This window comes from Gobio gobio (assembly GCF_949357685.1).
Source record: "Gobio gobio genome assembly, chromosome: 10".
Taxonomy (NCBI): domain Eukaryota; kingdom Metazoa; phylum Chordata; class Actinopteri; order Cypriniformes; family Gobionidae; genus Gobio; species Gobio gobio.
In genome coordinates, this window is record NC_137116.1 from 12416852 (window position 1) to 12441888 (window position 25037).

At 36.0% G+C, this 25037-nt stretch overlaps 1 protein-coding gene across 4 annotated transcripts in view; it reads left to right on the plus strand.

Moving 5' to 3' along the window:
* plat (plasminogen activator, tissue) overlaps positions 1 to 25037 on the plus strand; it is a 37740-nt gene that overhangs the window by 9082 nt on the left and 3621 nt on the right. For 2 of the 4 annotated variants that reach the window (XM_079827461.1, XM_079827462.1), the window contains exons 4-13: positions 3389 to 3523; positions 4272 to 4382; positions 8113 to 8287; positions 8485 to 8576; positions 8674 to 8848; positions 12176 to 12261; positions 12919 to 12981; positions 15285 to 15492; positions 18951 to 19087; positions 24082 to 24222. In XM_079827461.1, coding sequence (XP_079683587.1) covers positions 3389 to 3523; positions 4272 to 4382; positions 8113 to 8287; positions 8485 to 8576; positions 8674 to 8848; positions 12176 to 12261; positions 12919 to 12981; positions 15285 to 15492; positions 18951 to 19087; positions 24082 to 24222 — 1323 coding nt within the window. The remainder of the gene's footprint in view (positions 1 to 3388; positions 3524 to 4271; positions 4383 to 8112; positions 8288 to 8484; positions 8577 to 8673; positions 8849 to 12175; positions 12262 to 12918; positions 12982 to 15284; positions 15493 to 18950; positions 19088 to 24081; positions 24223 to 25037) is intronic. The other 2 variants (XM_079827460.1, XM_079827463.1) reach the window with 1 other exon arrangement.

A 25037-nucleotide genomic window follows, 5' to 3' on the forward strand; every position in this document is an offset into this window, starting at 1 on the left:
CGAACCGAGGGCGGGGCTGAGCGGAGGGCGGGCACCTGAGACCCGCAGTGACGGGTTGATTGACAGCTGTCAGACTCGCGAGTCGCAAAGATGGAGAATGACTGGAGTGACGCCAGCTTTGCAACAGAGCGGTCATTTCTCCTACCTTCACCTGAAGTGGAGGAGGGTGGATTGTCTGTAACAGACACAAACCCGGAGCCTTATCAATGCGAGCCGCTGCTCAAACTGCGTTAACTCCCGATGCCGACGATGCTAGTGAAGCAGCCGCGCAAGAGAACCGACCTAATCTATCTGCGTCCGCGGCAACCACTTGCGTGTCAGGGTTTGAAAGCGCGTCTCATGTATGAAAATGATCTGTACACATGACGGGCGGCAATAATATCGCAAGAAAAGCCTGACGTGTACTGACAACTGCATTATTTAACCGTATTTTCTTCAATACAATGTTAAAGCAAGTGTCAAGTGAGTTTCATTCATAATGTTTACTTCATGTAATATGACAGTTCATACTGGAGTGAAGCCGTTCTCATCATGTGATTGGGGGAAACATTTCTGAGGGCGTGGTGAGCTCGTGCCAGGGCGCGGATAGTGAGCCGTTGGAGGTACCATCCTACGTCACGATGTACCACAACGTCCAATAGGAAAATTCAACTGCAGTAGCCACCGTTCAACCTTAAGAGGGCAGCACTTTGGCGGTTTTACACCATATTTTATAGAATTAAAACACTTTATACTCAAATGTCAAAACATTTACTCGAATCAATGAACAGCATTAATAAAGCCCCAGTATTACAGATCATTAACTAAAAAAAGTTGGTTTAGGGTTTAGTTACCCTTTAACACCCCAGAGCTGCGTGGAGCAGTTATATGATGGACAGATGCACTTTTTATGGACTTCAGAGCAACTATGAATCCAGTTCTAATGCTTGGATTAGCCTGGACTTTTGTAATATAACTCAGATTTTATTCGTCTGAAAGAAGAATGTCATATACACCTCGGATGACTTGAGGGTGAGTAAATTATGGGCTAATTTTCATTTTTGGGTGAACTATCCCTTTAAGGAGAGTGTACACGCCATTTAAAGGTGCAGCATGTAAACTTTAGCGGCATCTAGTGGTGAGGTTGTGAATTGCAACCGCCCATCGCTCACCCCTCCCTTTCAAAGCACATAATGAAGCTACGGTGGCCGACAAAGGACAAAGACGTCGTCGTCTGAGACAGCAGAGAGTAGCTTCTCTCTGTAGAGAAGTTTGTCCATTTAGGGCTACAGTAGAAACATGGCGGCGCAAAATGGCGACTTCACTGTAAGGGGACCCGCAGTGTGTGTAGATAGAAATTCTAAGGTAATTCTCATTCTAAGGTAATAAAAACATAACGGTTCATTATGTAAGGTCTTTATACTCCACTGAAAACATAGTTATGTATATTATATTGCATTTCTGTCAATAGATCTTCGTAAATATTACACACTGCAACTTTAAATAACACAACAAATACTGCGCTATTGACTTTAGAGCAGGTGTGTGTTGGTCAATGGTCATAGCAACGCTCCAACAGTGCTCCTGAACACACCTGATGTTCAGACCAGACGCCCATGGGTGAGCAGATGACGCCATTGCATTTGATATTTAAACAATGTGGAGCTGGACGTGAACATGAGAACTGCGTCGGGCTGAAACTAGCAAAAAACACCGGTGTATGATAGGGCTCTATATCTGCAGTATGTATATAGTCTGTGCAGAACGCTATTTTCCCGTTTGCTGGTGAACATGGCCAGCACTTCTGCTGGTGTAACGTCAATAAATATAAACAAATAAATCTCTTCCCTTTTCATCACATTTATTTGTTTTTTTCTATCACTTTCATATTCCGATTCTGTCCCCTGGCTGCTTCCAAAATCGCATACTATCTTGAGTACTATATAGTAGGGAAGTATGTGATTTCGGATACAGCCGAGTGTACAAACAGATAGCGGCGAAAAATGTGCCCAATCAGAATTTGTTCTGTGCCTTTAAGTTTAAGTCCCGCCCACAGGTGTGTTCAAACTAGCTCCAACTTGCCTCAACACACCTGTCAGTAAGTTTCTATAGTATGAATACCTTGGTTAGCTGGTTTGGGTGTGTTTAATTGGGGTTGGCGCTGAACTCTGCAGGAGCTGGATATTTAGCATAGTATAACTTCAGATTGTCGTGTTCATCAGCCAATCATATTGTTCTATGCGTACCTGGTGGGCGTGTTCTGAGTTACGCAATCGTTAGGCAACGTAAGCGAACAGCGCAAGAGATGCTTCGTTCGACTGTTTCTATTTTCTGACGTAAAACAAGGTTTATTTTCACTTCAAATAATCATTGAGTACTTTTCTGTTGCTTAATACAGGCTTAATGAAGTTTAAACGAGGCTGGCTTAAGCATTCAGTTGGCTTTTGTGTCTAAATGTCTCTTTGAAGTGTTAGCTTCTTTTGGCTGTTAAGCTACTAACTTCTTTCATTAGTGTAGGGATACATTATAGACGTCTGTGTTATTCTGCAATTTATTAGTGTGGCTTTTCCAATAACAAGCTACTTTTACCTGCTACGAGTAAAACGACGAGATTCGTTCTAATGAATCAATTTGCGCTAAATATACCGCGAATCGTTATTGTGAATCGGTTCGTTCGAACAGTTCGTGTAAATGAACGATTCACTGATTCGAGTCCCCGTTATAATGTGCTGTTTTCAACACGGTTAAATGTCAATTAAGATTGTTGTATCTAGTTTAAATGTATTTATTCACATGAACTGTCCCCCTAATTAAGATTCATTCATTTAAAAACTCCTACTGTTTTTGTGCCAGGGGACAATATGTAATAAAAAAGTTATACATATTATTACTGCAGAAATATATTTTTGACACAAAATTGGATGGTGTCACATCATGGCCATATTCCAGGATGACAAGATTCATCTGGCTCAGAATGTGAAAGAATGGTTGAAAGAATCATTTCAGACCTTAAACTCACTGAAAGTCTTTGGGGTGTGCTGGAGGAGACTTGACAGAGTGCTGGACTCTTGCATTGGCAATACAAGATCTGGGTCAAAAATACTGCATACATTTTGGGTACCATACTACCGGTGTGCCATCCCAAACATTTCCTCAGTGTGTTGTTGTTCATGTTGTCCACAAGGGGGCGCAGTGTAAGCAGGGAAAAGCATTAATGTCACACAAAAGCATTCAGAACAAAAACAATGAAGCAACACAGCCTCACCTTTGTCCTCATTTCACTTCTGTCCTCCCTGTTCTTCCCCAGTCTGTGTTTCTGATGTGAAATAGAAAGCATGAGTCATTTAATTTGCATCTACCCCTGACCACAATCATTATGTGTCCATTTCCGTGTCATTTTGTGTGTCAGAAGCTTGTGTGGACAATGATTCGGCTGCGGTCAGAGACATAGGGGCGACGTGGCTGCGATCGAGGGGTCCGAAAGTTGAATTCTGCCGCTGCGCCGTACGAGGAAGAGTCCGCTGTCATGAGATACCAGTGACCAGTGAGTAAACTAAACCTTTTAAAGGAGAGAATCATTATTTTATAAATAAAATAATAAGTGTATATAAAATATATGTATTTCTGTGAGTGTGAGTGTGTGTCCTCTGGATGAAAAACCACCCCGTGTTTTTTTGGTTTTTTTTTTTTTGCAGTCGTGTGTTTATTGTCGTTATATTTAATCAAAGCGTTTCTATCTTTTTTTTTATTTTTTTTTATGTATTATAACATAAAACAAAAAATACAATACATACAAAAAAAAAATAGAAACAGGGGAAGATGAAAATACACAATAAAACGTTACAGTAAGAAGATACACAGAGAAAAAAAACACCCCGTTTTAATAATTTAAAATCATAGAGCGTCACCTCCCCATGAGTCACTCGCTCAAGCAGATCCAGACGATTTTCTCATCCTGTGCTCTGAAATCACGGAAAAATCCCTGGAATTAAAAACACGTGTCATTTTGAATTATGGCACGGCAATAGTATTACGACTTGACCACAATTTATTGATCCGGAGTGTTGTAAAAGTTGTTCTATTTCTAAATATAACATGATGTAATCATTATAAAAACCACTTTACACCCAATTAATTACGAATACTTTGGAAAGACCAAAAATATACCAAGCATTTTACTATAGAAATGTCACACAGAGCAGCATATATCATTTATTAAAGTCAGAAATAGTCCACAGGATATGAATTTACACACAGATATGTATAATTCTGTTTTTCTTTCTGTCCCTCAGGGTGTTTAGTGTCTAAGTGTTATAATGGAGGCACGTGTAAAGAGGCCGTTTACTCCAGTGACTTCATCTGCCAGTGTCCGCCAGGCTTCACAGGCACACAGTGTGAAATCAGTGAGTCTGCAGCATTTCAGCATTTCAGCAAAATACATGTTTGCTATTAGAACTGCTGCTAACTATATTTAGTATTGTTAGTGGATAGTAAAATTACTATAACTAGTGTAACGTTTTAGTATTGTTAGTGGGTAGTAAAATTACTATAACTAGAATAACGTTTTAGTATTGTTAGTGGCTAGTCAAATTACTATAACTAGTATAACGTTTTAGTATTGTTAGTGGCTAGTAAAATTACTATAACTAGAATAACGTTTTAGTATTGTTAGTGGCTAGTAAAATTACTATAACTAGTATAACGTTTTAGTATTGTTAGTGGCTAGTAAAATTACTATAACTAGTATTACGTTTTAGTATTGTTAGTGGGTAGTAAAATTACTATAATTAGAATAACGTTTTAGTATTGTTAGTGGGTAGTAAAATTACTATAATTAGAATAACGTTTTAGTATTGTTAGTGGGTAGTAAAATTACTATAACTAGAATAACGTTTTAGTATTGTTAGTGGCTAGTAAAATTACTATAACTAGAACAACGTTTTAGTATTGTTAGTGGCTAGTACAATTACTATAACTAGTATAACGTTTTAGTATTGTTAGTGGCTAGTACAATTACTATAACTAGAATAACGTTTTAGTATTGTTAGTGGGTAGTAAAATTACTATAACTAGAATAACGTTTTGTAAAATTACTATAACTAGAATAACGTTTTAGTATTGTTAGTGGCTAGTAAAATTACTATAACTAGTATAACGTTTTAGTATTGTTAGTGGCTAGTACAATTACTATAACTAGAATAACGTTTTAGTATTGTTAGGGGCTTGTAAAATTACTATAACTAATATAACGTTTTAGTATTTTTAGGGGCTAGTAAAATTACTATAACTAGTATAACGTTTTAGTATTTTTAGGGGCTAGTAAAATTACTATAACTAGTATAACGTTTTAGTATTGTTAGGGGCTAGTAAAATTACTATAACTAGAATAACGTTTTAGTATTGTTAGGGGCTAGTAAAATTACTATAACTAGTGTAACATTTTAGTATTGTTAGGGGCTAGTAAAATTACTATAACTAGTATAACGTTTTAGTATTGTTAGGGGCTAGTAAAATTACTATAACTAGTATAACGTTTTAGTATTGTTAGGGGCTTGTAAAATTACTATAACTAGTATAACGTTTTAGTATTGTTAGGGGCTTGTAAAATTACTATAACTAGTATAACGTTTTAGTATTGTTAGGGGCTAGTAAAATTACTATAACTAGTATAACGTTTTAGTATTGTTAGGGGCTTGTAAAATTACTATAACTAGTATAACGTTTTAGTATTGTTAGGGGCTTGTAAAATTACTATAACTAGTATAACGTTTTAGTATTGTTAGGGGCTAGTAAAATTACTATAACTAGTATAACGTTTTAGTATTGTTAGGGGCTTGTAAAATTACTATAACTAGTATAACGTTTTAGTATTGTTAGGGGCTTGTAAAAATTACTATAAATAGTATAACGTTTTAGTATTTTTAAGGGCTAGTAAAATTACTATAACTAGTATAACGTTTTAGTATTGTTAGGGGCTAGTAAAATTACTATAACTAATATAACGTTTTAGTATTTTTAGGGGCTAGTAAAATTACTATAACTATTATAACGTTTTAGTATTTTTAGGGGCTAGTAAAATTACTATAACTAGTATAACGTTTTAGTATTGTTAGGGGCTTGTAAAATTACTATAACTAGTATAACGTTTTAGTATTGTTAGGGGCTTGTAAAATTACTATAACTAGTATAACGTTTTAGTATTGTTAGGGGCTAGTAAAATTACTATAACTAGTATAACGTTTTAGTATTGTTAGGGGCTTGTAAAATTACTATAACTAGTATAACGTTTTAGTATTGTTAGGGGCTTGTAAAATTACTATAACTAGTATAACGTTTTAGTATTGTTAGGGGCTAGTAAAATTACTATAACTAGTGTAACGTTTTAGTATTGTTAGGGGCTAGTAAAATTACTATAACTAGTATAACGTTTTAGTATTGTTAGGGGCTTGTAAAATTACTATAACTAGTATAACGTTTTAGTATTGTTAGGGGCTTGTAAAATTACTATAACAAGTATAACGTTTTAGTATTGTTAGGGGCTTGTAAAATTACTATAACTAGTATAACGTTTTAGTATTGTTAGGGGCTTGTAAAATTACTATAACTAGTATAACGTTTTAGTATTGTTAGGGGCTTGTAAAATTACTATAACTAGTATAACGTTTTAGTATTGTTAGGGGCTTGTAAAATTACTATAACTAGTATAACGTTTTAGTATTGTTAGGGGCTTGTAAAATTACTATAACTAGTATAACGTTTTAGTATTGTTAGGGGCTTGTAAAATTACTATAACAAGTATAACGTTTTAGTATTGTTAGGGGCTTGTAAAATTACTATAACTAGTATAACGTTTTAGTATTGTTAGGGGCTTGTAAAATTACTATAACAAGTATAACGTTTTAGTATTGTTAGGGGCTTGTAAAATTACTATAACTAGTATAACGTTTTAGTATTGTTAGGGGCTTGTAAAATTACTATAACAAGTATAACGTTTTAGTATTGTTAGGGGCTTGTAAAATTACTATAACTAGTATAACGTTTTAGTATTGTTAGGGGCTTGTAAAATTACTATAACAAGTATAACGTTTTAGTATTGTTAGGGGCTTGTAAAATTACTATAACTAGTATAACGTTTTAGTATTGTTAGGGGCTTGTAAAATTACTATAACAAGTATAACGTTTTAGTATTGTTAGGGGCTTGTAAAATTACTATAACTAGTATAACGTTTTAGTATTGTTAGGGGCTTGTAAAATTACTATAACTAGTATAACGTTTTAGTATTGTTAGGGGCTTGTAAAATTACTATAACTAGTATAACGTTTTAGTATTGTTAGGGGCTTGTAAAATTACTATAACTAGTATAACGTTTTAGTATTGTTAGGGGCTTGTAAAATTACTATAACTAGTATAACGTTTTAGTATTGTTAGGGGCTTGTAAAATTACTATAACAAGTATAACGTTTTAGTATTGTTAGGGGCTTGTAAAATTACTATAACTAGTATAACGTTTTAGTATTGTTAGGGGCTTGTAAAATTACTATAACTAGTATAACGTTTTAGTATTGTTAGGGGCTTGTAAAATTACTATAACAAGTATAACGTTTTAGTATTGTTAGGGGCTTGTAAAATTACTATAACTAGTATAACGTTTTAGTATTGTTAGGGGCTTGTAAAATTACTATAACAAGTATAACGTTTTAGTATTGTTAGGGGCTTGTAAAATTACTATAACTAGTATAACGTTTTAGTATTGTTAGGGGCTTGTAAAATTACTATAACAAGTATAACGTTTTAGTATTGTTAGGGGCTTGTAAAATTACTATAACTAGAATAATGTTTTAGTATTGATAATGGCTTGTAAAATTGTTAGTTGCTTGTAAAAAATTATAGCTGGTATAACTTACTATTTTTTTAGAATTATTAGTTGGTAGTACAATTAGTGTAACTTACCATTTTAGTATTAGTCACTAGTAAAATTTGTATAACTAACTAGTATAACTTTTAGTATTGTTACCTGCTAGTACAATTAGTATAGCTATTATAACCTAATGTTTCTGGTATTGTTAGTTAGTCATCTTTTGTTAGTGGCTTGTAGCTGAATACCGTCTGCATTTCTTCCTTGCTTCTTTTAGACACCGGTGAGCGATGTGTGAGGGGTCAGGGGTCAGGTTACCGTGGCACCTGGAGCATGAGCATTTCAGGACTGGAGTGTATTAACTGGAATTCCAGCTCACTTCGAGGAAAGAAGTTCACTGCCAGGAGACCCGAGGCCAACACACTGGGACTGGGCAACCACAACCACTGCAGGTGCACATGCTCTTCCTCTTCCAGCATTCACTAATCCATGCATGACATGGATGCATTTCATCATATCGCTTTTCCGTGCAGTTTGCAAACTGATGTCTCCATGCTTTTAACTCGAAAACTAAAATCAATGGCGTATTGCTTTTGTGCATTGTGTTTTTGGTGAGTGTTAATAGTGTTTTGGGTGTTTTATTCCTCAGGAATCCAGATGGAGACAGTAAACCCTGGTGTTATGTGTATAAAAAGGCTCAGATCTCATGGGAGTTCTGCTCTGTGCCGACCTGCATCATAGGTACAATCATTCAGCACACACACACACACACACACACACACAAACATCCATACACATGTAGTGTGTACTAATGTTGTGTGCTGTGTTATGGTGTCAGACCCCTATTTAGAGTGTGCGCAGGGATCAGGTCGGACCTACAGAGGGACGAAAGCCGTCACACGCAGCGGTTTGAAGTGTCTGCCGTGGGATTCACCCGCTGTGTCTCTTAAGATCTACAACGCATGGAGATCCGACGCCAGAGAGACGGGCATCAGCAGCCACAACTTCTGCAGGTACAGTCAATTATATATTCAATTCAATTAGAAATGCTTCAACATTAAGCATTTCTTAGGGCCCTATGATTTCCACAAAACGCGTACGGAATCGCAGAATCCAGTCATAAAAACTCAAAGGTTTTCACGGCAACCTGTCAAAATAAAAGTTCGGATTAACTTGAAGAAGTTGTGAAAGAAATACATTACTGTTGTACAGTAGAATGTAGCTACGTCTCAATGTAATAATTATAATACTGAAAATAATTATGATAATAATAATAAACTGTTATTAAAACTTTAATTCTTTTAAGGAATAATCAAAAATGTTCTTCCAAGTTTGTTGTGCAGCACAAAAAAAGTTTAATTTCAAATAATTAAAAGATAAATTAAATTAATGTTTTATGCCTTCATTTGATTGCCAGAAAAAAATTAATACACAATACAGAATTTTTGAAAAAACTAAATTATTATTAATTATTATTGTAGGGCCCTACAAAAGGTAATACATTAAGCTGTTTTTTTATTTATTTAATTAATTAGACATGCTTTTTGATTATTATTATTATTATTATTATAATGTAATTAAGCACATTTAAAACAGAAAACACAGAATTTGGTAATTTATTTTTACCAAATTCTGTGTAAATCAAAACATATTTCATAGGGCCCTAAATACAGTATGTATTTTTTGTGTACCTTTTAATAAATTGTATAAGTTGAATTAATTATACATTCTTTTTTATTACTAAAATTTAATTTTACCATTAAAATGGAGGCCAAAAAAATTTATATGGAAAAAAAATGAATCCAGAAAAATTAAAATGGAAAAAAATGGAATTTGGGAAAAATTACACATATGTCATAGGGCCCTAAATATGTCATTTTTGTTAACATTTCAATAAAGTGTTGATAAATTGTATAACTTTCATGATTTAAATGAATTATACATTCTTTTTGATTACTAAAACATTTTGTGATGCATGTATCACATGACGAATTTGTTTGTAATTTCATAAAAACTCACACTTTTTTTTTTACCTCTAATAAACCTCTTTAAATAACGAACAATCACAATAAGTTCAAGCAGAAATACACATTTGTGTAAATAAAACCGACCTATAATCAAAATATTGTTTATTATGATTACTCTTATTAGTAATAAATGTAAGTACTTATTAAGCATTTGTGCATTTTATCTTACTACTGTTATTAAAGGTTGTGTGTTGTAAAATAGTAATGTTTTGGAGTATCATTGAATATCGTAAACACAGTGACTGTGCCCAACAACAACTCTTAACAACATTTAAAGTAGGGGTGCACCGATCCGATATTAGGATCGGATATCGGCCGCGATACTGACAAAATAGCTGGATCGGGGATCGGAAAAATTAACAGATCCACAAGCCGATCCAGGTGTTTTTTTCCGTCGCAGCAGAACCTACGTCATTCGTCAGCTTCACGTGTGTCGCATGCTAGAAGGGAGCGAGCCAGAGAGTCGGCTGTGTGGAGGAGATATTTCACGCTTGCCACGCCAACTAGTTCGTCGCTGTTTCGAGGGTATTACTGCAAAGTCAGGGTCTTTCCTGCATTGACATTTTTTTGACGGCCAAAGCCTAATTTGATGAGTTATTGTGATTTACGAGTGATGTAGAACAGATGCTGCGCTTGTGACTGAGTGACAGAGAGACCGATCTGAGAGCTCCTCCCCCGCGCGCGCTCTCTGGGTCTTCAAAATAATCAGTGTTCGCTCTCATATTTCACATATTAATCCAAATCAAAAGCTCGGAAGACCGAAACCATGTTGCACGTGACACATTCGGACAATTTTGTCCTTGAATTATCACTGGGTGTGAATTGCGCTCAAAAAACATTGACTCTTCTCTGACCAGCTGACATAAAGCATACTTTCAATAAGCGGGAGACAAATTATATCCAGTTATGAAGTGTTTTCTGTGTGTTGACATCTTTCGCGATGTTCTAACAGACGGGATTCGCACACAACGCGTCTGCTAATGTCCGATTCGTGACCTAATGACTCCTTTGAACCGAATCATTTTAACGACTGGCCAGAACAACTGATCTGTCCAACACTGAACTCATGAACTCAGTTTATTAATTTACTCAGAACGCAACTGAAATGAGAACACAAGTGTGCTTACCCAATTTAGCAAGAGTGGGTAGTAAGAATTATTTTTAATTATCAACAGTATTTCATCTTATTTCTGTTGACAATGTGTAGTAAAATAAAAAGGCCTAGCCTACAATCATTTAATCTGGAGTGAGGTGAAACCAGAACAAAGTTGTTATTAGCTAGCTGAAAATTTTTATTAAATTGCATATGGCAGAAAATTAGACTATTTGTTAATTTGTAATGCTACTTTTTAATATTGATATGATTATATACCAAAACAATTATCTGTAGTGTAAAAAATGTTTGGTAACTGTCAGATTACTATTGTTTGTTTGACCAATACACTGTTTTTTGTTTCCACTGCTACATTTTATTTATTTAAAGAAGTTAGATTACATTCTATTTTAGATTTGAATGCACAATTGTTTTTTAAATAAATAAGAATTCAACACCTTACATACATCTGTTATTTTGTCTTAGTTATGTTTAGTTAGTAAAGTCTGGTGCCTTTAGTCTCTTCAAGGAAGGTATAAGGTGGAAGATATACAGTTTATTATTAATTCAACAATATATCGGATCGGTATCGGGTATCGACAGATACACAAAGCCCAGGCATCGGTATCGGTATCGGGACTGAAAAAGTCGGATCGGTGCACCCCTAATTTAAAGGAACACTCCACTATTTTTGAAAATAGGCTCATTTTCCGACTCCCCTAGAGTTAAACAGAACTTTTAGCATAGCTTAGCATACATAATTGAATTGGATTAGACCGTTAGCATCTCGCTCAAAAATGACTAAAGAATTTCAATATTTTTCCTATTTAAAACTTGACTCTTAGTTACATTGTGTACTAAGACCAACGGAAAATGAAAACTTCTCACTTCTATCAACATAACCAACGTGACAACCTAATCTTCAGTGTCAAGTTTTAAATAGGAAAAATATTGAAACTCTTTGGTCATTTTTTGAGCGAGATGCTAACGGTCTAATCCGATTCAATGATCTATGCTAAGCTATGCTAAAAGTGCTACCGCCAGACCCGGAGTTCGGCTGAACAGATTCGAAAACGGTGAGTTTTCGGGGAGCTGGAAAATTAGCATATTTTCAAAAATAGTGGCGTGTTCCTTTAAGTGTGGTAAAAACTCTGCCTAGCCATTCCCGAAGCAAAAGAAAGCCGGTCAAACTCTGACTCTCTGGCTGTTTTCACACACAGGAACCCGGACGGTGACCTCGGCCCCTGGTGTCACGTCTATAAAGGTTCTAAGCTGACCTGGGAGCTCTGTGACGTCCCCAAGTGCCGTAAGTCTGCAGTGCTCACATGACCAACAGATGCGGCTGAATGTTTAGTCTTGAGACCCGTTCACACCAAGAACGATAACTATAATGATAACGATATTAGTGTCCACACAAGCAGACAACATCGCTCTGTTTATTATAAGCGCTGCAGTTTTGTCGTCTGTCACTTTAAATGCTCGAGTGCTTTTTTTGACTCTGCTATTCATTTATATTTAAAATGATTTTTAGAACCATATATCGTTTTATATAGTCATTATTATCATCCTGGGTGTGAACGAGTATTTCTCAAACGTATAATTTCCAATCTTTTTGTGCGCAGAAGTTTAAAGCTTGAGGATTTGAAATGTCTAAAGCTCATAAATATGATAAGTGTAACTTGTAGTGTATATAAAATGTATTATAATTAAGAAATATGATTTTTGTTTACCGGACAATTGTAATTCTACATTTTTATAATTAAAATAATAATAATAAACAATAGAAATAAAAATGTTACCACTACTAATAAGCATATTTATTATTATTCAATTTGATTAGATTCCATTCGGAGAATCCTGTGTGTATGCAATTAAAGATTTCCAAGTTTGTAATATTTTTGTCTGCTGGGAAATATTTTTTTATGGAATATATTTTTGAACCCTGTGTGTCTTCCCTTCACAGCGAGGAGAACTCCGTCAATCACCACACTCGGACCACGAGCCCCTGCAACCACCAACAATCAAGGTGAGACGCTGAAAGAGAACGAGACATTTGATGAAGAAAACGAGTGTTTGCTCATGAAAAGAGTCCTTTTAAATCAGTGTATGGTTGTGTGTGTACAGAAGTTTTATGTTTGTATGGCTGCTTCACAGGGAAGTGTCGCCATGTCCAGTTATTTGAAGGGGCTTGTTGTTTGTGCTTGGCTCATAAAGTGATCGAGTTCATGGAGTTATTAAAGTCGGCAGGTGTAAAGCGTTTGGATTACAGGGTTAGTTCACCCAAAAATGAAAATTCTGTCATTAATTCCTCACCCTTATGTCGTTCGACACCCGTCAGACCTCCGTTCATCTTCAGACACAAATGAAGATATTTTAGTGTAAATCTGATGCTGAGAAAGGCTTCAGATAGGCCTCCATTGGCATTCAGTACATTTACTCTCCCAAGACCCATGAAAGGCACTAAAAACGTCGTTACAAAGTCCATCTCACCACAGTGACTCCACAATAATTTTACGATGCGACGACAATAGTTTTTGTGCGCAAAAAAAAACAAAATAACACCTTTATCCTACTTGTTCTTGTCTTCCGTGTGTGTCTCCACGACGCATGCGCGAGAATATGACGCAGATCCGGCGTTCGGACACATGACCCAGAAGAGATTTGTTTACAAGCAGAGGAAGACGCGCGTGTCTAAGCTTTTGGATTCTACATTGATCGTGTTTTAGGTCTCGGCGTAGTTCTCAAAATCGGACTAAAGTGAGCATTTCATGGATTCCCGAACGCCGGATCTGCGTCATATTCTCGCGCATGCGTCGTGGAGGCACACACGGAAGACAAGAACAAGTTGGATAAAGGTGTTATTTAGATTTTTTTTTTGCGCACAAAAACTATTGTCGTCGCATCGTAAAATTATTGTAGAGTCACTGTGGTGAGATGGACTTTGTAACGACGTTTTAAGTGCCTTTTATGGGTCTTGGAAGTGTGAATGTACTGAATGCCAATGGAGGCCTATCTGAAGCCTTTCTCAGCATCAGCTTTACACTAAAATATCTTCATTTGTGTTCTGAAGATGAACGGAGGTCTGACGGGTGTCGAACGACATGAGGGTGAGGAATTAATGACAGAATTTTCATTTTTGGGTGAACTAACCCTTTAATGTTTTTTTTTCCTGCAAGTTCTGGCAACACGAGTCAAGGCTCACAGCTGTGTGTTTTTCTTCTGCACACATGCACGTTTAAATACTAGTTGTTCAGTTCGGTCACTTACACAATGCATAGAATTGTTCTCTCAGTTACTTAAGCATAATTTGCAACATATCCAAACATGAATCTCGACTATATCGTTGCTGAATAAATGCACTCATGCAACATCTGAGCTACATTACAGTCTTTTTTGTTGTTTTAATAGAAAAACATTAAAATAATTTGGAATTATTAGGTGATGTTTTCTTAATGTCGGCTTAGGACGTTTGTAGTTCTTCTAACGTTATTTTAATGTTCCCCAATGTTATTTTAATGTTGCTTTAACGCTATTCTAATGTTTCAAGAGCGTTCGTTTTTGGTTCGTAGAATGTTATTCTAACGTTATCTTAATGTTCCCCAATGCTATTTTGACGTTGATCTAACGCTATTCTAATGTTTCTAGAACGTTAGTTTTTGGTTTGTAGAATGTTATTCTAACATTATCTTAATGTTATTTAACATTGCTCTAACGTTATTCTAACGTTTCTAGAACGTTCATTTTTGGTTTGTAGAATGTTATTCTAACGTTACTTTAATTGTTCCCCCAGTGTTATTTTAACGTTGCTCTAACTCTATTCTAACGTTTCTAGAATGTCCATTTTTAGTTTGTAGAATGTTACTCTAACATAATTACTTTAATTGTTCCCCCAATGTTATTTTAACGTTGCTCTAATGCTATTCTTACGTTTCAAGAATATTAGTTTTTGGTTTGTAGAATGTTATTCTAACGTTATCTTAATGTTATTTTAACGTTGCTCTAACGCTATTCTAACATTTCAAGAACATTAGTTTTTGGTTTGTAGAATGTTATTCTAACGTTACTTTAACGGTCCCCCAATGTTATTGTAATGTTCCCAGAATGTTCTTTTTTAAAGTTTTTGTACATTTCTCCAATGAAAAGAACTGTGATTTAATAATCACAATTATAATTTTTGAGCTAAACAATCGTAATTATTAGTTTAAACATTATCATGCAGATCATAATTGACTGTTCTGTGTGTACAGAACGGGTTTAAGCTTTAAAGGTGAACTGACAGCTGAATTTAGCTGCAGTGTTAAAGTTTTCCCACACATCTCTACCGCTCAGGTTCCTGCGGTCAGCGCGCCGAAGCTCCTTCAAACTCTCTGCCCATGTTCAGGATTCGTGGAGGTCAGGTCAGCGACATCCGAGAGCAGCCGTGGCAGGCCGCCATCACGGTGTTTCGGCCACGCTCCCAATCCTACAACCACCTGTGCGGCGGCGTCCTCATCGACTCCTGCTGGATCCTCTCTGCTGCGCACTGCTTCCAGGAGAGGTGTGTGTGTGTGTGTGTGTCTGCTCAGCCTGCATCGTGTGTGTGTTAGGGTCGGTTACACTACTGTCAAGTGACTTTAATACACTGCCCTCATTGTCTTCATCATGACCTCGAGAATCAAATCATCGTTTCTAATAGATATGTGCAAAATCACCATTATTGTTTATCGCTCTAAATGTTTCACACGTCCAAAAACATTGATCTGAGTCAGCATTCAAAGGGCAATTTGGAATCATTTAATGTTGATTTGAAAAAGTGGGTCCTTAAATTTAGCTTTATCCAATCAGACCAATGCGAAAATAGGCCCATATTTTCACACATGTAGTGTTATAAATGTTAACTGGTGGTTAAGAAGTTCATGTACAGTCAAAAAATGTAGAATAATAAGGCATCTAGAATATTATATATATAAAATCCTATTTTAAAGATATATAAATAATATATATAAAGTTATATATTTTTATCTCATCCCTTAAATAAGGGTTTAAAGGCTGAATTGTGTGGTTTATAATTTTATAAAACTTGTTTTTGACAAAACTTGTATTATTTGAACTGTAAAGGTGTTTAAATCGTCATTTGTACAGTCATTTTATGGTTTAGTATGTTACTATAAACTACATCCCCAAATTTAAAAAAAGGTCTTTAAAAGCTTTAACCTGTTAAGTGTCACCGGCCCACCGGTGCGCCCACAGCCATTACATCTTTAAAACAGTAATATCCTATACTAAACCTAAACTAATATTATCATTTGAAAGCTTACAATCTCTAGTTCTCATATTTGGTGACTGATTTTCAAAATATATTAGGGTAATTTATCAATTTGCAACAAGAATATTTTCATACTCATAAGTAGGGATGAAACGATTACCGGTTTCACGATAAACCACGATAAAATTTAGTGACTGTTAGTAATATCGTATAAAATTGTATTATCATTAAAACCGCGTGTGATTATCACGGTTGTGAAAACTTGCGGTAAATCTTGTCCAGTCAGCGTCAGTCTGGCGCACCGCTGTTTTCTGAATGAGGAGAAATGGCAGAAAGCAGTGACAGCACTCTGGGAAATGTTCAGCCTTCTAAAAGGACCAAATCTGAGGCGTGGTCATATTTTGGCTTTTACAAAAGTCCTGAGGGAAACTTAATCTAAGATGGTCACCCTGTCTGCAGAACATGCCAGAAGAAAGTCGCTGTAATAGGGAAAACACTTCAAAACTACGAACCCAAGGCAAGTGGACTTTGACCTCAATACCAAACCTACGTCTGGGAAATAATAACGTGAAGCGAACGAACAAATTCAGTCAAGACTAGGGTGACATTTAAGGGATAAAAATCAGGGTTTGACATTAACAACCGCCATTTGCGGGTGTAACGTTATTTCGGCTGCACACTAGTCACTCTGTCTGTTGAACTTATAATAGTCTTCTCAAAAGCCATCTGTTATAATCGCGTTGCGCATTATAAGCACTTACACGTGCTTCTATTGAGTTTATGAATGCAATATCTCATAATCAGAGGCGTTCAGATTAGCGGAGTTTTGTTCAGAGCGCGCGCCGCTCTCACACGCTGAAATCTACACTAAAAGCAGAGATAAACGAGCGATGTATGCAGGAGATTCACTCATCATATAGAGGATGACTGTTTTTGTTCTATTTCAGCAGCGAAAATGGTTTTAAAAAAACACAGCAGAACTACAGCGCATCTGATATGACTGGCATAACGCAGGCGAATTTAGGGACCGTCTCTAAAGTTACATACAACATTGGTAACGTTACACACGTTTCAAACTTCAATAGCATTTGAAGAGAATGACAGTCATAAAAAGACTGTAAAGTGTTCATCTAGGTGTCAGGTATGATGCACACATTTTGACATTTAATAAAATAAACTGTCAAATCATATGGAAATATGGATATGCATTATTTCACTAGGATACTGTTTGGGCTCTAACACAAAATATGCTAGATTTAAATGTGTCTGATAGAACACTGATGAGAATATTGCTTGGGAATATATTTACAGTGATAATATTAGAGATTATATTTACAACAAATTATTATTATTTATGTGTTATGCGTTGCTATTGATGATGGCCATTAAGGAAGGAAATCCCACTGAATCTATCTTAAAAAAGTGCTAAGAGCTGCTTTAGTTATTTGTTGTTTGTTGAATTTCAAATATAAAACTTGTTGAAATGTTTTAAGTGTGTGCATCTGTTCTTTTTGAACACTTTAATTTCATTTGAACAAAACCGTGATAATATTGATAACCGTGATAATTTGGGTCACTATAATCGTGATGTTAAATTTCCATACCGTTTCATCCCTACTCATAAGGTGTCTTCAGACCTTTATTTTTAGATAGTGATGAACAGGAAATATCATGAAAGATTGGTAGAAACCTGTTTTCATGCCAAGAGTTAAAAAGATAACAACGATTCAATTTTTTTAGGAAAAAAAAAGGTCTGAAAATGTTTTAAATATAAAAAAATATGTACAAAATATGGACACTACGTGTCTGTGACGTCACCCATAGGATTCTGAAGAGAAGTTTTGAAGTGTAAAGTCGGGTCAGATATATGGCTATCCACCTGTCACTCAAAGTGGCCACGCCCTTAATTATGCAGAACATTAAGGCTTTGTATAATGTAAACGAATGAGTTATAAAATAATTCACCCCCCTCACAGTCGTCATGAAGGGCAAAATTACCTGTATAGACCAAAAGCACAATGTGTCCCAGACTGTAAACATGTGTTCTTCTGTTGTAAAGTTGGCCATTTTAACATGAGCTCAATGAGATTCTGCTCCTTCTGGAGTCTGTCTCTAGTGGCCAGTCCATGAACTGCAGTTTAACTCACTTCAGTATCGGCTTCAAGAGAAACTGGAGGAGGTTGCCGATTGGCTATAACGCACATGCATGTTCTTTTTGCGTTTATTAGAGGTTGAATTCATATCAAATTCTGCCAAACTTCCCATACTACTTCTGAATGGGATGTCTACTTCGTAAATTGTATGAAAATTATGGAAATATATGGTTCAGATTACTCATATCGTATATGGAAATGCAGGCGCCCTTATATGGTCAGTAACAGAGCTTTAGTCATCTAGTGGAAATGTTTGGTACTGCGCCCAGACAATTTCTCACTGAAAGCTCATTTTTTGATATCAACCTTAAATATGGAACAGAACCTTTTAGAGTCCAACATGTTTTGTAAAATATATATAACATATTAGAATTTTACATTTTCATAAACTTAAACAACTTTTTTTCTATTTCACTTACATCATTTATTTGACTTCTACAATAATCTGCCAAATGTCTTTTTTAAAACAAGCCTCATGTCTATATATTCCAAAGCATTCTTGAATTACAACCATTTAAGTTTGGACAGTACGTTAAATAAGTGATTGCAAATATGATGTTTTGCCTCGTGTGTTTGACTTCTGTGGTCTGTGTTCAGATTCGAGGCGAAGCGTGTTCGGGTGGTTTTGGGTCGAACCTTCAGGCTCCAGAACTCCAGCAGCGAACAGATCTTCGATGTGGAGAAATACTGGATCCACGAGCAGTACGACGACGAGACGTATGACAATGACATCGGTGAGACTCGCACAAACGTTCTCATTCTCCTATTATTATTAAGACCATCATCATCAACCGTTTAGAAAAGCACTGTTTATTGTGACATTGACTGAAGTTTCAGACCCATCAATTTATTATTGTAACGGACTGCTCTAAGATACAAAGGTTGAGGATCCAAATGCAGCTTTATTGAAAGGGTAATCCACACTTGTAGTCAACAAACAGGCAAGAGGTCATAACCTCTAATCAGTAATCAGTAATCAGTCCAAACACGCAAAAAAGACAGGAGAGACAGGCAAAAGGGTAATCCACAGAACAGGCAAGAAATCCAAAACCAAGAGACAAGAAACCAGGGGAAACGCTCAGAAATGCAGTGTGAACAAAACAAGACTTGGCAATGAATGAAAGTCATGAGCAGGCTTTTATGGTGTGAGCTAACAAGGTAATGGGGTGCAGGTGGATGTAATCAATGAGTGCTGATGAGTCCGGGCAAAGGATTATGGGAGGTGTAGTCCTTGATGGAGTGACAGTCTGGGGTGGAGTGCCCTCAGGTGGTAATCAGGGGCACTCTCACCGGTGATTGTGAAAATTATATATTTGATCTTATTTTATTTTTACTTTATTTTTGTAAAGCGCTTTGGATGGCCATAGGTCTCTTGAAGGCTTTATATAAATTTATATAAATTTTGTTGATACTAGGGATGCCACAATTCTCAATATAATATTGAACCGTTCGGTACGGCATTCACGGTTCAATACGCGCTTGTGAATTGCGTTTTTTTTTTCGGTTTTCCATTTAATTAATTCTTTTTCTACAAATTCTATCATTTGCCTCCATCCCAATATAGGCCTACTGAACAACGCGACATACATTCACATCACACGTCAGTAGTAGAGTTATACTCACAGGACACTATAGTTATTCACAATCACGAAAGTTCATTATTTGCAGGCGTTTTAAAGCCTTGCCGGCTCATTCGCGTGCGCGGTTTTCACATGCGCTTTTCCGAGCGTGCGCACTAAACGCCTGTCAAACACACGTGATTACTGGACTAAGTAGTCATTTTAACTGCGCTAATACTGTCAAATACACACAAGGTTAACATAAACACAGTCGGTTATGTCTAAAGTGAAAGTAAAATCGGCGTGTGTCTGTATATTAGATGCGTGCAGCTCTTAAAATGACAGCAGCGCAGCCTATAGTGAACACGCTGTCCTTAAAGGGACAGTTAGCCTCTAAAATGATGTCATTATTTACTCACTCTAATATTGTTTCAAACCTGTACTCATTTCTTGATGACAGAATTTTCATTTTTGAGTGAGCTATCCATTTAATGTTAATACAACAACAAAAGACAAAGAAAATCACTCACTGCTCTTGACTGAAAAACTAATACAGTAGCTTTAATAAGAATCAATGTATATTTTATAGTGAAGTCGTAGTGTTTTATTTTTACATTTATTCATTCAAATTCATACTTAAATGCTGCTGTACAGCTCTGAGCTGCCAGTGTAAATCTTTATTTTATATTATACAATACACTAGGAATGTGTACAAGGCTTTTTAAGTAAGACTTTTAAACTTTAAAAGTTTAAGTAAGGTTTTTCAATTCTTTTAAGTAAAATAAAGAGTATTGCAATAAAAAAATAGTATTTTTTCTCCTTAACCTCTTGCTGTTTCTGTTGCCCAAGAATAGAATAGCAAAAAACTGATGTGACAAGCCATACCAAGACTACCGTTCAAAAGTTTGGGGGTTGGTAAGAGTTTTTTTTAAGAGAGTCTCTTCTGCTCACCAAGGCTGCGTTTATTTGATCAAAATGACAGTTAAAAAAATATGAAAAATTATTGCAACTTAAAACAACAGTTTTTTTATGTGAATATATAGTAAAGATTAATTTATATCCAGTGATCAAAGCAGAATTTTTTGCATCATTACTCCAGTCTTCAGTGTCACATGATCACTCACTAATCATTCTACACTGAACAAAATTATAAACACAACACTTTTGTTTTTGCCCCCATTCTTCATGAGCTGAACTCAAAGATCTAAGCCTTTTTCTATGTACACAAAAGGCCTATTTCTCTCGAATATTGTTCACAAATCTGTCTAGATCTGTGTTAGTGAGCACTTCTCCTTTGCCGAGATGATCCATCCACCTCACAGGTGTGGCATATCAAGATATTTGTGTGGCATATCAAGATACTGAGTAGACAGCATGATTATTGCCCAGGTGTGCTTTAAGGCCTGTGCATACCGGGACGCTTATCGCCAGCGTTTTTTCGAGACGGTTGTGCGAATCCGACGGTTAAGTAGAGAGGTTTAGATAAAGGGGTTTGAGTGATCCATTATCAGTATTTAAACTGACAAAAATATATTTGTTATCCACATTATATTTCACCTGCAGCAGCATTGTGAACTTTTGTAAGGATTGGCCATTAACTTTTAAATGCATCATTATATTTAAACTGGAAACACATGAGGAGAGTCTCTGCATTAAAGACTCTGCTACACACTCAAAAGTATGTACTTTTTCTTCACAAAAAGAGTACATACTTTTAGGTCGTAGTATAAGTAGACGAATTGGGACGCAGCATAACTGGCAAGCAATATTAGCAGCTCATCTTCTTCTTTGTCTACTTCTTCTTCGTCGTATCCATAGATATCCATAATAAAGGCTAGATGTCTCGTTCGCTTCGCTGGCCAATGGAGGTCGACGCCCACACCTGGCGGCCATCTTGTCACAGTCTGCTCGCTCACTCGTAACATTGTTTTCATGGTGCTTGCACTTTTTAAATAACCATAACTTGCTCAATTTTCTACCGATTTTCAAACTGTTTGGTTTGTTATAAACGTCAGAGATGTAGTTATGACACTGCATACTTATGAAAAATTATTCATAAATTGTTCAAGCATCCAGAATTATTGCCACGTCAATAACATTTGTAAGAAACCAAACCATTTGTAAATCCGTCAAGATTTGAGTGAGATAAGAGTATTTGTGTTCAGATCACTCGCCTTACATCAGGAGCCACAGAGCCCGCCTGTGACAAGATGGTAGTGATGTTACGTTCGTGAACGAATCGTTCTTTTTGAACGAATCTTTTAGGTGAACGAATCGTTCTCGTTCAAGTAGTCCACTGACTCATATTTCTCGTTCACTGAAATTCCTCCCTCCACAGCAGCATGGCGCTATTAGCAGCGAGGAGCGAGCGCATGCGCAGCTCTGTGGACTGTTTCATCCTGTCAATGACAAAACTTCGAGCCAATAGCGTTCGAGTATAAGATGTGACGGAGCATGTGATTTGTTGAATTCAGTGAACGAATACGCCTTTTACTGACCGAGATGCTTTTGAGTCCGACTCTGAACCAAAGACTGATCTCCTTCTCGACTTGTTCGTGAACGAAATGAACCAGCTATTGAACGATACTGATAGCGAACATGTAGAGCTCGGCTTGTGTAGTTAGGCATATACGGTATGCAGCAAAGAAAGACATGTACACTTTACCATTTGAATGAAAACAGTGTAATAATGCAGGCTGATGGTTAAATGATTACTTAAGGACTGATGTATTGTGTTTGTATTATTTATTTTCATTGTTGTTGTTTTATAAAATTAATACAAATTACTTCATTACGTTTGAGTCATGTCATGCAATTCTCCAAAAACTGCAAAACAAATAAAAAATGCGATATTATTGGAGTTAACGAACACGTCCATCACTGACCGAGTTGCTTTTTTGAGTCTGAACGAGAGATCTCGTTCGTGAACGAACGAACTGATAGGCCTACATCTGGTTCATGAACGAATTGAACCACCAACGATACTGAACGAACACGCCCATCACTGAACGAGAGGGAGAGAGATCTCGTTCGTGAACGAATTGAACGAACTGCTGCTACATCTCGTTCGTGAACGAACTGGTGGTGCATCTCGTTCGTGGAAATGGATGTCGGTCATTTAGCATGTGAATCGTTCAGCAATAAGCAGAGAGCGGATGGCTGCAAAGCGAAGTTTTAGGCTACGATTGTTTATAACTCTACGTTCGTTTACCATAATCCCAGATATATCTGAATAATATGAATGTGTAAATGTCTGACCAAACAATTAATTGTTAATCATGCAAGAAAACCTTTGTGCTTTGGTCTTCTGAACCACTTATTTAGACTTATTTTATTTAATGATAGATGCACACATTTTAATAAAGCCAAATGATTTTTTTTGTAAGTAAATACGTTCGTTGACTTAAGAAATAACGCATAAGACACTCTTTTTGCCACCTGCTGGGATATTTATGGAATATAAAAAAAAATGGTCACTGAACGAATCAATGAACGAATCTGAACGAATCATTTTGATGAACGAACTGAAAATGAACGAATCTCTTGAAAGAATCGAAATTTCCATCACTACAAGATGGCCGCCGGTGATGACGTTAGAGACTCTGCCGCAAGACATCTAGCCTTTATTATGGATATCTATGGTCGTATCAATGTGTGCTCGGCAAGACCGTTTTGTGCTTGAGCGCCACCAAGTGGTGTTTTACTGTAACTTCAGCAGCTACAGGCACGTGAACAAAAGCGCCGATCTCATTGGCCGGACATTTTTTAACACGCCACATCAAAACAAAAAAACGAACCCAAGGCATCTGGCGTTTTGTGCATCGGTGTGCACACTCACATTGGCGTCCTTTGTTTAGTCACGAGGCGTTAAACGAAAATTGTCCCGGTATGAACAGGCCGTTAGGCTGGCCACAATAAAAGGCCTCTCTTTTTTAATCTATTAGCTCATTTAAAAAAGTTTTGATAATTGTATTTTTTATGCTTATGAAATGTAGAATTTCGCTGACATGGTTTGCAACAGTAGAATATAAGAAACGGTAGTACATACTATCATATCATCATTTCAGTATTTATAAGATAAAACCTTATGAATTCTGAAATGATGATAAAGTTGAATGATTTTGTAAGTGCATGATGAATTGTAAGTGTTTTTGACTTTGTGTTTTCAGCTCTGCTCAAGTTGAAGAGTGAGTCCGGTATCTGTGCGATCCACTCTCCTGAAGTTCTGCCCGCATGTTTACCAGATCCTAACCTGGTTTTACCGGATTGGACGGAGTGCGAGATCTCTGGATACGGGAAAGAGGAAGAGTGTAAGATTCAGCGTTATAGATTGATAGATATGAAATAACTTCATACATTTTTAATTGGTCTATTTTTGGACTTTTTGTCCATCTAAAAATCCTTCAAACGAGATACATTTACTTGAGAAGCAACACTGCTCACATAATTAATACTTGCGGTCATAAATCACATAATCTGCTCTGGCTGATTAACGTCTCGGTTGCGTATGGTAACCCTCGTTCTACATTAGCCAAAGCATTAATCTTAGTCAACGTTAGTTAATGATCATTTCAATACATTACTAAAATCAAAAAGAGTACAGTAGTGGCCAAAAGTGATGTCCAACATCTTCACCCTTTATTAAAATAATATAAAAAATGTGTTAATGATTTTGTAAGCATATTATTTAGTTGTGCTTGGAGTCAACTCATTTATTTGTGATGATAACGCAATGAAACATGACAAATTGTGGACAATTTTTGACCAGGCTGACATACAAAGGAATTATGAACGCATGCAAAATCAAGAGAGAACCAACTAAATATTAATATCTGATTGTGTTGTAGTCAATGTATGCATTTTCTTTTTCTATGCATTTTTTGTAGCTGTAGCTGTTATTTAGTCAGATAAATACATTTACCATGTTTAGTATTCTTCTCTCATATTTAATAAATAAAATGTTTTTATTATATTTTGATGGTTTTATCAAACTTGTCATTTCTAGACATGACTTTTGGCCACTACTGTATCTTAATATTATTGAATAGATCTGAACTGACATGAACTAACTATTTTTTATAAACTAACGGTAACAAAGATGAATAAATAATGTAATAAATGTATT